This window comes from Hibiscus syriacus, unplaced genomic scaffold, assembly GCF_006381635.1.
Source record: "Hibiscus syriacus cultivar Baekdansim isolate YM2019G1 unplaced genomic scaffold, ASM638163v2 tig00003041_pilon, whole genome shotgun sequence".
NCBI classification, from domain to species: domain Eukaryota; kingdom Viridiplantae; phylum Streptophyta; class Magnoliopsida; order Malvales; family Malvaceae; genus Hibiscus; species Hibiscus syriacus.
In genome coordinates, this window is record NW_024061960.1 from 8547131 (window position 1) to 8564196 (window position 17066).

Below are 17066 nucleotides of genomic sequence, written 5' to 3' on the forward strand. Positions count from 1 at the left end.
ATTTTAAACATGTGTTATGTTGTTACGCATGCCATCACTTTGACATATAATATGTGCTGCATCATTGTTTTCGACATATGATACATCATGTTATCACTTTCGACAGTGATATGTGTCATATCCCCACTTTTATCACATGAAAGTCGCACGTTAACGACATACTTTGATGAAACTCCGTTTAATTCAAGACAAAACGTGAAACCTCATGGCTCATGGACATGCAAAAGTAACATCTCTTTAGCTGAAAGCTTGTACCTAAATATAATTGAGTTTTTTTTTAAAAGTACAATATGCTGATATTGGAAAATGAATGCATGGTTAATCTGATTCAATATTTCAAACCCAAATCTTTCTTTAATCATTAATTTCTTTTCTAGTCAGGGAAACAAGTGGATAACTTGGAAAACATATTGTATGTACGTATGTATAGTGTTCACTTTTCATTCATATGCTTATGACCTTAATTTATGAATCGATTAATTTAAATATAAGTATCAAAATATGTTTGTATGCCACTTTGATCCATTGTTGTCAAGAAAAGGTAGAGCATTTGGTTGATTATAAACAAAGGCTTTAGAGAGTGTCATTTGCACATATAGAGAGATAACTATCCAACTCAGTTGGTAGAGCACAAGGTTCTTAACCTTGAGGTCGTGGGATCAAGTCCCACGGAGGGCATTTCATAATTCGGAGGTCTTCTACGGAAGTTGCTCTCAACCTGGTGTTGGGGCCAACCTACTATCTTATCTCCCCTTACCCCATTACATATGGGAACAAGGGACAACCATTTTTATTTGCATATATAGAGATTGAAGAAATGTAAACGTGATGGTCGTGTCTAAGATTTGTTTTCTTTGACGAAATTAATTATCACATTGCTTTAATGTATAAGGTCCCTCCATTTACAACACACCCTTTTCAACTACCTTTTGAAATTTGTTTAAACACTTTCTGCCTTCTAATTGGTTTTTAAATTGACTTGTTTTAATCAGATTTGAATTGTATTACATAACTTATTCGTCAGTGTTTAAATTGGTTAAATTGAAAATTACAAGTATTTAAATAAAATTATTGTTAAGTGAGAAAAGTTATATTATTATCTCTATCCTAAGAATAGAAATGGGCTAAGTGTTTTAGGTTGGGTTTCAGCTTTGGCAATTGACACCCAAGCCTAGACCACCGACAACAACTGTCTAATTGGCCTGAAATTATTACAATTTACCAATACAAATGGGTTGTAAGTTAATGTGTTGTGTTGAACATGATAGGCCTAACTGCCTAAGTGCAAGTAATGGCCCCAATGGAGTAGAGTGACATATTGCATGCAACCTTCAAGGAGGGTAGAGTGTGCACGATAGGGAGGTGTGGTAATGAAAGGCAGCTGCTGTGTTGAGAAAGAGACACATACGAAGGCTCAGGTGACGCTGGAAATACGTTGACATTGACAAAGAACGACACAATAAAGGATTTTGGAAGACATTGATAGGTGAGGGATTGCAACGACGGGTGCATATGCTAACACAAACTTACGGTGCGATGGAATATGCACATTTTTATGTGATTTGGACATTAATTGCAAAAGGTTAACACTTAAAGATGCTTAAAAAACATGGGTGTTTACGAAGAAATTTGGCTTTCAAAATGAAGAAGATAAGCGGGATGTTATTGCCGACTTCACAAGGTTAGATGGATATTAGATTATAGGACTCGGTTATGTGGCGGTCACTTGTTTATCTGAGGTGTTTTGGAAGTAGCTTCAATTTTGATGTCTCATAATAAATTCAAGTGATATTATGTTTTGTCGAAGATGCAAGGGATTTACTGTGCAAAAAAAAAATACACATCTTATGGTTCGTGAGGAAAATGATAGCATTATTTTAAGCACTTTGTTGCGGGAAGGTAAAGAAAGGTGGTGAGGGTGATCAATTGGGAATCTTACAAACGCTACCGATTTGAAAGAAAGGGTGAAAAGACGATAGTACAGAGATGTAGGGCTTAGGGGTTTAGATATTTTATCTTTTTATTCTTGAAAAATTATGAATTTTATATTTGCTTATTTTACAAAATAAGAGGTGATTATATTTTATGCCACATGTAAAATAATATATCGATGACGTATTTTTTTAATAAACGTTGACAGTTTAATTTTAAAATGATAACGGATTGAAAGATTGGCTAGACACATTTTTTAACAATAAAATAATGTAAAGATCTAAAATTAAAATATACATAAATTAAACAATTATTTTTTATATTAAATCTAAATATAAATTCAATTTTTATTAAATAAAAATAGGAAAACACAAGTCCTTCTATCTTCAACATCCTAAAAATAGAGCCATACTAAAATTAGAGTTGATACTCTAAATCCTGATTTTCTTAACATAATTTCAATTTAAAACTCATTCCCAACATTGAATTTATGACTTTTCTAATATGAAAGATGTGTCCAATATTTTTGTTTATAATAATATTTTATTCTATATATTATCCAAAGTTGTATTCACAATAACATTTAATATATCGTATTAAATGTTTTATTCATTACAGTAACGAATCTAAGTTACCATCTTCATTAATATGGTGAATTTCTATTTTTTCCTCCATAATGAAACTGTTATTGATAACCACTTTCAAACCAATCCGATCTTTACAAATATAACCCGAAAAACGAACAATATTAGCTTGCAGACTCAGAGATGCTCTGTAATGAAGGCCGCCATGATTTTGAGCTCATCGCCGGCGCTGTCCTCGGGCGTCGTCTTTCATGCTCCGTCACCTGCGTCTGTAAGTCCCCTTGTTCGTGCTCCAACTGTTCATTTGATTCCATGTGTTGTTGTTGCCTCTTCGTTTTCGCGTATTTCTTCGCCTTGAGAACCTCCATAACCTCTACAAAATGCAGAAACCATCAGTTTATTAATCAAAACAAGGATAGATAAATAAATAAATAAGGGTAGACTACATATTTAGTCATCCACCTATATTCATGGTTTCATTTTGGTCACTCAAAAATAAAAAATGAAGCGATAATCAAGATCCGGTGGAAAAAAAAAGACCTTGAGAAGTGATGAGCCGATAAGCATGGCCGAGGGCGAGAGTATCACGAGGACGAAGAAGCTTGAGACGGGTAAAATGCGCCTCCTTGTCATCTTGCTCGGATACAGGTAACGGAATGATGAGCGACACATAATGACCGGGATTCATTCTCATGACTTCACTCACCGGAACCGACCAGTACAACCTCTCGATCTTCCCGCACGGATGTTGAATCACCAACGCGGCGGCATCGATGGCCTGACAATTCCCCATTATGATGCAAAACGAAAGCGAAAAACTAAGAAATATTAGAGAGAAGAAAAGGAGGGAAGGCGCAGCTGTCTGTTTCTAGCCAGCTGATATATATACATAATAAGAAAGTGGCTGAAGCAGGCCGTCCCTTTGTTCATAAACGCCACATTATTGTTTGATAATAATAAGATTTTAAGGGTAGTTATTAGATTACGATTGTTACTAAATCAATGTTTATATATTAATAATTATCATTTTCAACTTTAAGGCATGACGAATGGCCACTGGCACTAGGCCTGGGAAAGCGGCACGACCTCCACGTGGAGATTTCTTACAAAGTTTGGGAGCTTGTACTACTAGGCTTAGGTCTTTGGGTGTGGACGAGGTCACATGATCCTATATTCATAATATAAGATTTTATTTTAGATTTTGGTATAAGATTTGAAAATTTAATTTATAAAAAATATAATTAAATTATAATCTCATATTATAAATAAAATATTTTTTAAAAATTTTATTCAAATATTCAAATATTATAATCTTATATTTTATTAAAATTAACAAAATAATATAATTGTAATATTCTTTATAACATAACATCGTTATTTTACATTCTATAATTTTATTTCTAAAATTAATTCTGCATTCTATAAATCAAACATCTTTTAATTTTATTCTATTTAATAGTAAATAGTATGACATTCTTAAAAAAATAATTTCAAAACAGTAATATATTATTTTTTATACTTGAAAAAGAAAATTAGTAAAAACTTTAAATAGAATAGTATTAAGATTATTTAATCATTAAAATGATAACACTTTAATAACTTAATATTATTTGATACTAAAAATCAATAATATATTTGATACATAGTTTATATCGATAATTAAACGAAAACAAAGTCTAAACCTATGCAAAGATAAGTACTAATTTGTAAGCATGCGTGTGATGCGATGGTGAATTGTTTTTGGCATGACAGGACAATAACTATCTTTCCAACATCACCTTTAACATGTCATGCTAACTCCTAGGCCAACCCTTAGGCTTTTATTAAGGGATATATGAAAAAAATTATGTTACGAGAAATTAAATTTATAAAATTTTAAGAGATAAAAAAATAAGATATTAATAAAATATTAAAAAGTTTTAAAAGGACAACCATACTATACATCTTCTTGATTGATCCCTGCTTTCACCCCAAATGACTTTTTTACTACAACGTGACCTTACTGCTCTTTATCCCATAATTTTTTACCAACACAAAAGCAGAACTTCGAATCTTTCCGCGCCAGCTTTCATCCTTATCCAGTTGTTTTAAAATGGTTTATTTTTTATATTAAATTATAAATTCGATATTTTATTATTTTGTGTATTTTTAGTTTTTTATTCTTATTTTTTATTTTAATCTTAAATAATGTAAAGGTTAAAGATTTTGTTGGGATAACGTATAGTGTCAACAAAAGCATATTCTATAAAATGTTTTTTTTAAACGTTACTTACATGATATATTTTTATTATATAAGTGTTGTTTTCTTGAATAAAGTTTTTAGAGATTTCTTAAATAATAAAAAATATTATCAATACAATATTACCCGAAGCGTACAAAATAAAAGCACCCACTTTTTTTCCTTTTTCTTTTCTTTTCATGGAATATTGGAACAGTAAACACATTTTTTTTAAAGCAGAGAAATCCAATGCAATTGAAGTAAACCCAGAGTGACATCTAATCAACATTTTCCTTGAAGATGCCATTTACTGTAAAAAAGAAAGAAAGAAAGAAATATAAGCAGAATAAAGGCCAGCTATAATTTGGATTTTTTTCCTTAATATTTTAACCCTTCTTTTTCGGTAGAACATTAACAAATAAACAATTTTATCACCTAAGGCGGCTATCTCATGCTCCTGCATCTAACTCTATGAAAGAATCTTTTAGGTTGATCAATATATTGTTATTTTAATTGTTTTTTTATATAAATAGTATTTCGATTATAGTGTAGTTTTGTTGAATCTTTCTATTATTAAAATTTATAAAATGATTATCTAATAATAAGATGTTGTTTTTATTAAGTCTATCGACTATTAAAAGTTACAAAATTGTCACCTGACTATTTATATGTTTCAAACTCATTATTTTCTATTAAGAAATTGGCGGACTTTTGAGCTGGACAACAATAGGTTAATGTCTTAAAATACAACTTAAACGGTTCTAAGATCAGATTTTATTATATCTCAGTTAACAGGATAACATACAATTTAGACGACCATTAATTTTTTAACAGAAAATGACAAGATTAGAACATATAAATAGTCGGGTGATCATTTATATCTTTTAATAGTTGAGGACTCAACAAAATAATATTTTGTAATGAGATAATCATTTTGTAACTTTTAATAGTAAAAAAAAACTCAATAAAGTAATAATCTATAGTCGATGGACCATTTTTATACTTTACCCTTTTATTAATAAAATATACTGCACGATTTGATTAAATTAATTTTTTATTATAAGTTTTTGTCGCATTGTTAATTTAAATGTTAGTTTCGATTTTTTTAAAATTAATTAATTTAATATTGAACAAAACTAATTGAAATCTGTATTGTTTAAATGTATTAAATTTCTCATAGAATTCAATGCTAATATTGAAGTTTAATTAAATGTATCGTTAATTCAAAACTAATGCTGAAGTTTGAAAGAACAACTACAACGTTTGAAAAATTAATCTTATTGAACTATAAAAAGAAATACTTTAATAAATAATTTCATATATTCTTTTCATCATGTTATTTATGATTATGTTAACTCGATTAATAAAAAAATTTGGTGAAAGCTTAAATAAAATTTAAAACTTTTTGTACAATCGATTGAGTAGTTTAACTTTCTCAATCAAAGTTTACAGTCACTACCTTAGCTTGTCACCACTAAAGATTTTTCATTTATGATACTTAAATTGAACCTTTTAAAAATAAAGTCTAACCTTTATAATTTTATTTTTTTACAATTGTTAAGATAGAACAATTCTAATATTCTAGGGCTAAACTAAAACCACTACCTCTTGTAAGAAGTTAAAGAAGGCGCTGAACAAGTACTATTAATCACTATCAATCACTACCTCACTGAAATACTAATATGAAAAATAGACAAATTCAAGTACTATTATGGAGGAAAAAAAGTCCAAGTATCAATGTGAAAAAATGAACAAGTTCAAGGACTAAAACTTGACATTTCATACAATTTCGTCATATAAACTAAGTGAGCTGGTCAAAGGGTCAATGACACAAGGATGACGCAAAGCGTGACAATGAAGAGGCAAATTAAGGCATATATTTTCAACTAGTAAATAGAGCATCTTCATATTTTTTTTATACCTAAGATAATACAGCATCTCCTCCACAGCGGAAACAACTTTTTAACTTTAATATAAAACTATTATTATTATTATTAGATAATAAGGAATATATTTGAGTTTAGGGTTTTATGCTTGCAATAAGCTCCCTACCAAAATTAAATTACGTCCAATAATTAACGATATCATCATGTTACGTAAAAGGTATGGCGATATATATAAATTTCCCACCTAAACACTGGTTAAAGATGATTTTGTTTTAATAATTTTAAATGATTATAAGATAATCTCGATAATAATTTTTAATATATTGACAATTTATATACACTATACAAATACAATTGTTTGAATTCAAGATATCTAAGAAAAATAATATTATCTTTTATCACTGAGTCTCAATGAATACAATTAAAGACAATTTTCTCATTAAACACCCGCCAGATAGATTATGTTTTGACAGCAAAATATAGGGTTCTAGAGCATGAACTATAAGTGCAGTCATAAAGTGAAACACAAAAACGTTTCAACAACACTGACATTAACTCTATAATTGTAACATTATATATATGTGGTTGAATACAATGAAATGTTTAAGACTTGTAGCCTCTGATTTAAGATTTTTACTTGTTTGCTTTTGGCATTTAATATATAAATAATGTTTGCTTTTAACACCAACATTATTTTTGTCTTTTAACTTTTATTTTTTCCCAAACAAAGATATACACATTTGAATTGACGTTAACAACCAAATTCATGCATGATCGGAAAAGATATCTCCACTTTTATTATTTTTATTTTTATTTTTAATCTTTTCTCCTTCCTTTGTTTTTTTCATGAATGATGATTACCATTGTTCCGTTGCATGCATTTGAAATTAGGACGCTAATGGATGGGCAATTGGACCATATTGTTAGGCCGAACGAGCAGTCACAGGAAATGTGGGGGCACAAATGGCCATCACCCCTTGGCATGGCTTCACTCACATGTATCCTGTTAATAGCCTGTCAGGAAAGGACTGGTCTAACTCATACTGGGATCCTACAACTTGAACTCTTTTTTAAGCATTGATTGCAATAATATATGTTTCGTTGGTATCAGATATGACTAGACTATATATATGCACATTGTGTTGGTTTTATGATGAAGCAAGTCCATACAACTACACGACAACAGACTTAGGATGGTTGCTGAAGCCATTTTATTGGCTAGTTGACTCAACATGCAAGTGTCACCTCTTAAAGAGGTGGAGATCTAAAATTCACGTCGAAAAAAAAAGAGTAGCTGTAAAATTTATAAACTGGGATTTTTGATATTCTATCAAACATGTATTTTGAAGAAAAAAATAATGATCTCACAAATGATATCAGAATAATCCTTTGGTTGTCCGGTTTCAAATCGAGCATCCTAACAAGAGAGATAAACAAGGTGAACAACTGTGATAAATACTTCACTAATTGAGTGGGTGGGAGAATGTCACGCCTTGAAGACATGGGGACATGAATCTCACATCGATAAGAAAAATGAAGCGCTACACATCCTATCATATATGTCTTTTAAGAAGAAGATAACGACTTCGTGACACAAACATGAACCAGCAATTGACGAGTATTCAACCAATTGAACCAACCAAGGTTAACATGCATTAATGAGTACATGGGTTCATAAACACACGCACCGGAGACGCGCGAAATACTCTATAATCATATATAAGATGTCCTAAACAACATCAAAGTACCACTAAAGGAGCTGAACTAAGGAAATACACTATATTTGTTTGAACTTTGCAGCAGCATGTTTTTTTTCATGGAGTTAACAGTTGGTGAAAATGGACGAGATCGATGTCGTCGTTGTTGAGAAACATAGTTTCTAAGGTGATGCTCACTATGTCCGAAGATCAATCACACTGATGGGCAGAACTTGTTGAGATCGAAGGGCAGGGAATAGAACTCCTCACTCCTTGCATCTGATTTAAACGATCTGTACTTGTCCCAAAAATGCATGCCGCGATCCTTCCTGATCGCATTTTCTTTCCCGTGCAACGTGCAATCGAGGAACATTGCCAATAAACCGGCAACGAATGCTTCGGATGAGAATGGCACGTTTATCATGTCGTTGAACTGCGAAATCGAAGAGGAATAACTATGCTTTCTGCAAGGGATTCAAAATAGAGTTGTAAAAGAAAGGGTAAAAAGAAAACAGATAGTTACCCATCTAGCTCTAGTATGAACTGGACCGAAACCATTAGCTGCTGTGTACTCGTTGAAGTACTGTGGTATTGATAATCCCATGAAAACAGAGAAACCTAATATAAACTTTGTTTTGAAGCTGTTTAAGTTACAGAACTGAAGAAAGTTGAGACCCCCTGAACCTGGACATGTCATTAAAAAAAAGGTGTTGAATTTTGGAAATATTGGATGGAACAGAAATAATAAATCTTGATTCAGATATGACTTACCAACATACGCGAAGAAAAGACAATATAAAGCTGCAAAAATCGGAGATGGAATCGAAGCAAAAACTGCTCCGAATTTTCCTGTTTAGTAATGAATGCAAACACATATGAGCAAGGGAGTGTGACAGACAGAAAGCAAGAGAGATTGGCATTTGAAACTGACCAAGGATGGAGAAGAAGATCATGAACCCTGCAGATATCTGGACAACTCTTCGACTGCCAACACGAGTTAGTGCCAACAAACCGGCATTCTCACTGCCATTGTTCACAAGGTGTTAGATGAACAAAAGTTGTTTTCTTGTCTGCCACTAGTTGCAGGAAAGAATCTTACACTGAAATGGATGATCCATTCCCGGTTCCGAATAGTCCCGAAAAGAGAATGCCAACACCCTAAGAATGAAGCAAACAAAACATAATCATACTCAACATCTCTAAAAGTCCAAGCAATTTGATTTAGGCTTTGGCAATTTGTATAGAAATTTATCATTTTATTTTTACCTGCCAACCGATACCACGGCTGAGAATGGAAGGGGGCATCGGAGTTGCACTTGCATATCTTGCAACAGCAATGTAGGTACCAGTAGACTATTTAACAATATGGTATAAGTGTTCCAAAATTAGATAAATGTGATTAGTAAAAATTATCGGAACCGATATCAAGACCATAACAGAAGAAGAAAACCTCTACTAAAGCAACAAATGAAGCTGCCATCATAGCAAAAGCTTCTCCGGCATCGAACGTGGGAGCTCCCCATTGAAACGGATATGGAACCCTTATCCTGTTCAAAAAATGTTGTATTCAATTACATGAGCATTATTGTTCTTATACAGACAGCAAAACAATGAACTGTTAGTTGCACACGATAGTGACTTTCTCTGGGTGCACGTTAGCAGGTCTAACGGAACAGGAAAATCCATCGTGCCTCCGGTGAATCTCTCGTCCTTTCAGCTTGTTTTAAAGTCGGGATTCTTCCAAGCTATCTCCCTTTTGTCGCATGGATTGGAGAAAACTTTTTGGGAGTTCAACCAGTCAATCCCTTAACTACCACCCCCGATTATCAGAGATGGGATTCCAATGATCAATCCTCCCCTAGAGATCCTAGAAGCCAGAATATCCGAATGGAAATCATCCTTAGTGGGGCAGTTCCTCGGACCAGAGCCTAATTTCACAACAATGCAAAGAATTGTTGACTCGCTGTGGACAAAAGCTCTGCAAGGTTCACGTGTTCAGGTGAGTATCGCGGGGAGCAATCTATATGTCTTTTCTTTTTCATCAGAATCTGCTAGGGATTGAGTTATTGAAAATGTCCCTTGGCACATACTTAACAAACCCCTAATTCTAAGAAAATGGGAACCCTATCTTAAACACTTGAATTTTGATTTATCCAAAATCTCTATCTGGGTTCATCTGTTCAACGTCCCATTAGAACTTTATTCACAAGAAGGATTAAGCTATATTGCTAGTTGCATTGGTGTTCCTATCTCGATGGACTCGGTTATGGCCTCTAAAACCAGACTTAAATTTGCAAAGATCTGTGTTGAAGTAGGAGTTGAAGATGCCATTCCAAAAACCTTAGATGTTGTTCTTAAAGACAACATAACCACTTCGATACACATCGAGGTTCCTTGGCTGCCCCCTTGCTGTAGGAAATGTAGGGTGTTTGGCCATAATGAAAAAATTTGTCTGGCCAAAACTAATACAAATCCTACCCAAGTATGGAAGAGAAAAGCTGGCTCTAGTTCTAAATTCACTTCCTCGCTAGTAGAACCAGAACTTTCTAAGATTCAAGACATTACTAATCCTGATCCTGCTGAATCTCTTCAAGAGACGGTTAATGCATCTGATCCTAATTGCTCTGATCTAAATGAAGTTCCATCTAATTATATTGTTGGCTGTCAAGAGAAAGACTCTGTAATTAAATCTATTCCTACTGACATTATTTGTACTACTCCTAATGAAGTTTCATCAGACACAATTATTGGCTGTCATGATAAAGTTTCTGCAACTCCTACTGACTCTATTCCTCCATTTAAAGAGGGAACATCGTTATCACAAAATTCAGTTCCTAAGAGAGTTAGAGGAAGACCATCTAAGGACAAAGCCTCTTTCGCAGGCTCCAGCAATAGATTTGAACTTCTTAACTCGGTTGAAGATAACTCCTCAACCCTCGATGTGCCTCAAAGAACAAGTCGAAATGCTTCCAAGGGTGTATCCGAACTGGTAAAAGAGCTTAAGCAGAAAAAGAAGAGCAAACTGGATAAAGTCAAAAGTTTAGCAGTAGGGGGTGCAAGTTCCTCCGTAGGCTCTCCTTCTCAATGATTGTCAGTTTTTGGAACACTAGAGGATTCAATAATCCTCTAAAACAAGACAAGGTACTTCTTAGAGCTTCTCAGAATAAAGTTGATATTTTATGTTTGTTAGAAACTAGAGTTAAAGAAGAGAAATCCAGTAATATTTTTAATACTAAACTTGCTTGTTGGAATGTTAGCACAAACTATGGATTTGCTGTTAATGGGAGAGTTTGGATTCTATGGAAGAAGAATATTGAGTTATCTGTTATTCAAACTTTTGATCAGATCATAACTGTCAAAGGATTATTCTTAGGAACTCCGTTTGTTATATTTGATGTCTATGGAAGCAATGACAACATCATTCGAAGACAGCTCTAGCATCAGTTACAAAACCTGGAAAGAAACATTGGTCATCTTCCTTGGATACTAGGTGATGACTTCAACATCACTTTGCACCCTTATGAATCTTCAGACCTTGAACGGCTCTGCCCTTCCTCCTCCCCGGAAATGAAAGAATTCTAGGATGTCTCCCAAGATCTTGACCTCCATGATCACCCCTTCATTGGATCACTTTTCACATGAAGCAATAAGCAATTTGGTTCCTATCTTGCTAGGAAGCTTGACAGGGTTCTTATTAATTCTAATTGGGCTACTGCTTTTCATAACTCTGCTGTTGAATTCTTAGCTCCAGGAGTTTCAGACCACTGCATGGTTATTGTTTGGCTAACGAAAGAAGCTCTAACCAACAACCCCAAACCTTTTAAATTCTTTAATTTCTGGACACTTCACCTCAATTTCCTGAGTATTGTGGAGCAGTCCTGGCATCCTCCTGCCCTTGGTAGTCCCATGAATATTTTGTTCCTAAAGCTCAAGCGCCTCAAGACCAATCTTAAAAATCTCAACAATTCTTGCTACAGTGATTTACCTTCTCGGGTCAAAGCTAAGAAGCTTGAATTAGAAAAACAACAACTTCTTTCTTTAAATGGTGAAGATTCTTTTGATAAAGAACTTCAATTACAAAAAGACTTACTTATCCTAGAAGAAGCCGAGCTCATATTCTTGAAACAAAAAGCAAAGGTTCAATGGATCAAAGAAGGGGACAAATGCTCCAAATTCTTCCACGCTGCAGTAGCTGTTAAGAAAAAGAAGGAAACTATCCGAATGCTCATTAATGATCAAGGATTAAGACTTGAAACCTTTGATGCAATGGCTTCAGAAGTGCAAGAATTCTATATGAATTTAATTGGGAAAGTGGATAACAAAGTTAAAGGTTGTGACCATGAGTTCTTGAAAGACATTCTGAACTATTCAATGCCTCCTGATCTCTCTTCTAATCTTACCAAAGATGTCACCACCGAAGAAATCAAAGAAGTTATCTTTGCTCATGGTAACGACAAAGCCCCTGGGCCAGATGGTTACACTCCTCTGTTCTTCAAAAAGGCTTGGACCATAGTTGGAGAGGATGTTGTGGGAGCTGTAAAATATTTTTTCCAGCATTCTTCAATGCTTTCTGCATTCAATGCTACCACTATTGCTCTAATCCCTAAAACTCCAAACCCTATCAAAGTCAAGGATTTCAGGCCTATATCCTGCTGCTCAGTCATCTATAAGGCCATAACCAAGATTTTAGTCCAAAGACTGACCTGCCTCATCCCTGGAATGGTCTCTCTCAACCAAACTGCCTTCATTAAAGGCAGAAGCATTGTAGACAATACTCTCTTGGCCTAAGAACTAGTAAAGGGATATGGAAGGAAAGTTATATCCCCAAGATGTGCAATAAAGATTGACCTCCAAAAGGCATTTGACACTCTTTATTGGGGTTTTTTATCTGCTGTCCTGAAAGCCTTGGACCTCCCCCAAATATTTATTAACTGGATCGAAGCTTGCTTCACAGGAGCTAGATTCTCTATTTCCTTCAATGGGATCCTTATTGGATACTTCAAAGGAGCAAGAGACATTCGTCAAGGTGACCCCCTTTCACCCATTCTTTTTGTAATTACCATGAATATTCTTTCCCAAATGCTGAATTTGGCTGCTGCTAGAGGCATCTTTAGTTATCATCCAAAATGTAAGAAAATAGGACTCACTCACCTATCATTTGTCGATGACTTGTTGATCTTTTGTAAGGCCAATGTTGAATATGTCATATGAGTCATCTATGTTTTTGACCATTTTTATGAATTGTCTGGACTGAATTTAAATGCTGCTAAGTGTGTTTCCTTCTCTGTTGGAATTTCAACGATGAACATCGAACAGATTAAACAAGCTACTGGTTTTTCGTACGGTTGCTTACATGTTAGATACCTTGGTGTCCCATTGACTACTAGAAAACTTTCTGAGAAAGATTGTGACCCTCTTATTGCTAGTATTAAAGCAAGACTCACTTTATGGTCTGGTAAAAACTTGAGTTACGCTGGTAGACTGGAACTCATAAGAGCAATTCTGTTCAGCATTGCTAATTACTGGTGTAGGCAGCTTCTTCTCCCTCAATCAATAATTAGCAAAGTTAAACAACTTTTCTCAAGGTTCTTCTGGAAGGGCTCTGACAAATCTGCATCAGGAGCAAGAGTTAATTGGATAAAAATCTGTCAACAAAAATCAGAGGGAGGGCTTGGGCTGAAAAACCTTAAAATCTGGAACAAAGCCTGCATGATTAAGCTTATAAAGAATATACTGGCTGGAGAGGGTTCTTTATGGGTGGCCTGGATTAATTCCTATGTCATACGAGATAGAAACCTGTGGAAATTGGTAGGAAATGTAAACTACAGTTGGAGTTTAAACCAAATACTCAAGTTACGAACTGAAGTAACCACAACAATCTTGAATGGTGCTCTTTCTATAAAGGACATTTGGCAGGAGATAAGGGTGAAAGGAAGGAAAAGTTCCATGGCATTCTTTGATATGGTTTCCACAACATATTCCCAAACACAGCCTGCTAGCCTGGATGACCACCCTCGACAGACTGCCTACTCGTGATCGCCTGCAGCGTATGGGAATTACTACAGATGGGAGTTGCGTGCTATGTAATGAAGCAATGGAAACTAGAAATCACCGGTTCTTTGATTGTTCCATTGCTTCCTTCCTATGGAACAAAATTTTGTTTTTAACAGAATTACAAAATTCTGTACTTCATGGGATGACCTGTTAACTTGGGCTTCAAATACATGGGAAGACAAGTCCCTCCTTACCACTACTCTCAAGCTTGCTTGGTGTGCCTACATATACATTCTATGGGAGGAACGTAATCGAAGGATTTTTACTGGATGCTCCCGATCCAAAGATGAGCTCCTTGATTATATTAAAGAACTAGTAAGTGTTAAGCTTAGAGGGAAAAGAATCAATAGGAATGACAGAGTCAACTCTCACCTCTATATTACATGGGGAATTGACTAAACCGATCTGTTTTATTTGTATGTAGAATGTATATATTGTATTGAGATCGGTATTTTTGTAGCAAACTTTGCTTTACTGGGTAATAAAGATGAATTATCCAAAAAAAAATGAACTGTTAACTATCCAATTACAAGAATAATAGATCCCACAGATAATATCATATTGCCTTGTGAATGAAGAAAGAAAAGTGACTTACCAAGGAGAACCACCTATAATCCCAGCACGATCGGTCCTGCAGCTCATTTGAATTTTAGGTCCAGTGTTCTTATATGCTCCGCCGACAGTCAGCAGGTGAGCATATAGCCAGACAATCACAACAGATAATATAAAAGCAAAGCGGTCAAACATGTGCTGCTCCCCGCTTGTAATATGAGGTATATACTGCAAAAAACACAGAAGGTGATTGTTACAAATTTACAATTCAACAAAATGTTCTTGTATGATCAAGGTGATCAAGCATTAACCATCTTTTTCGGTATCTTTAAATGGAAAACATAAATTACCTGTGCAAAAACTAAGAGAAGGATGATCTGTGGTAACCCGATCTCAATGCATTTGGCAAGCTACAAAAGAAATAACCAGGCTTGAGAGACAAATATGAAACAGTTTTATAACAAATGTTCCCACAGGAAGCTGATGCATACCACAGGAAAACCAAACTCATAGAGCCCAAAGCCAGAGAGAGCGACCAGGGGAACCGCAGATAGAGGACTTAAGAACCTGGAAAAGCATTGAAACATATAAAAAACTTGCATAGAGCAGTTCCAGTGGTGCTATAAACTAATCTCCAGGCCTTAACTTACCTTGCAAGATTACGCCAAAGGCCACTAAATCCGAGTACAATCTGAAGGGTGGAGGCAACAATAAGGGCGCCCTGGATTCCGTGCATGATCCTCTCGAATTTCTGCATATCCAATAGAGAAACCCCTTTTCAGTTCTGGGATTCTGTTAACTTATCACAAGTAAGAAACAAAAGTGTAGGGTCTTAGCGAAGCTAACCTCTTGAGGATTTACAATGTCAGTATAGCGGCCGGCCAAGACGATCGAAATGGTGGTCGGCATATAGGTATAGGAACCTCCGATCACTGCCGGAAGACGGGTACCAAACAATGTTTGGAATAATGTGTTCACCCCCGCCACAAATAGCAATGTCTGAATCATCTTTGCTTTCTCTTCCTAATGCAAAGAAGTGTACACATGGGTGAAACACATAAATAAATTTAGACAAAAATAAACAATATAAACATGAAGAACTAATTGTCTATTTGTGAAAAACATACATTTCCACCTCCCATCTGAGGAACTAGAGAGGTTGGTATGAGAACAGTAGTCCCAAGCATCACCAAGTAATGTTGAAAACCCAGTAATAAAGCCTCAGCTGCAAATGAAATGAGAAACAAAACCACGCACTGTTATCACATAGACATTTGTATAAAAGAATTAATAATGAATATAGAAACTAAATGAAAATTGACATATTTTTATATGAAAAAGTTAGAAAGTTGACGAAATTGGGATTTAAAAACCAACAATAAGTAACCAAGATAGAGAGTTTTAAAATGAGAGAAACTCACGCCAAGGAGGAGGACTAGTCATGCAATAAGCAACGCCAGGCAGCTGCTCCTTGACTGGATGCGGCAGTAACTCATCTTGCTTTGGTTTTGGTGCAGCTCCTCCTCCACCACCACCACCTCCTCCTCCTCCTGCCATTTCTCTATCTTTTCTTGGTTCAAACCTTCTTTAAAAACCAGAAATTTCTAAAAGAAAACCCAAATCGCCAAAAACAAATTCCGAATGGAAAATCTTTCAAAACCAACAACAAAGTTCTGTTTTTGTTCTAAAAAATAAAAAAAAATCCGAGAACCAGATGATACCACAATCCCCAGAAGAGCAAATAAAAATAAAAATAAATATGAGAGAAACCCTTGCATTCTAAGTTTTGAGAAAACAAAGAAAGGTGGTGACTACTGGAATGACCGTGAAAACGAATACGAAAGACAAAAGAGTTACGAGAAGATAAGCATTACAGTGAAAAAGATATCAACTTGGGGCAGAAATAAAGAATCATTACATAAAGAGAGAGTGAGACAGAAAAAGGTATGAACCGTGAAGTGTGAAGGTGAAGAAAGGCACAAATTCCGCTGTGTCTGTGTGTTAACCAAAGGAATCTCTTTCACTTTCAATTGATTTCTTTTTTTATTCTCTACAGATTCTTCCTTTTCATTTTCTTTCCATCACGTAAAAGTAATAAATTCTTTCACAACGTACATGATAAAAGCATCTTCGAATTATCTTT

The 17066-nt window shown here is 34.7% G+C and overlaps 2 protein-coding genes across 2 annotated transcripts; both read right to left on the minus strand.

The window, feature by feature from the left end:
* Nucleotides 1–2622: 2622 nt before the first annotated feature.
* On the minus strand, nucleotides 2623–9218 carry LOC120171616. Its single transcript, XM_039179299.1, has 4 exons — nucleotides 9212–9218; nucleotides 8775–8777; nucleotides 3057–3321; nucleotides 2623–2889 (listed from the first exon to the last, which is right to left on the minus strand). Exons 3-4 carry the CDS (start codon nucleotides 3307–3309, stop codon nucleotides 2681–2683), a joined length of 462 nt encoding a protein of 153 aa, XP_039035230.1. The 5' UTR covers nucleotides 3310–3321; nucleotides 8775–8777; nucleotides 9212–9218; the 3' UTR covers nucleotides 2623–2680.
* LOC120171599 (nucleobase-ascorbate transporter 7-like) lies at nucleotides 8299–16495 on the minus strand. The gene is made up of 14 exons (XM_039179279.1): nucleotides 16345–16495; nucleotides 16051–16148; nucleotides 15770–15946; nucleotides 15574–15674; nucleotides 15415–15490; nucleotides 15274–15333; nucleotides 14967–15151; nucleotides 9768–9864; nucleotides 9584–9670; nucleotides 9417–9475; nucleotides 9249–9340; nucleotides 9089–9166; nucleotides 8841–9001; nucleotides 8299–8750 (listed from the first exon to the last, which is right to left on the minus strand). The coding sequence occupies exons 1-14, from the start codon at nucleotides 16478–16480 to the stop codon at nucleotides 8532–8534; spliced, it is 1626 nt and encodes a 541-aa protein (XP_039035210.1). The 5' UTR covers nucleotides 16481–16495; the 3' UTR covers nucleotides 8299–8531.
* Between the last annotated feature and the right edge of the window lie 571 nt (nucleotides 16496–17066).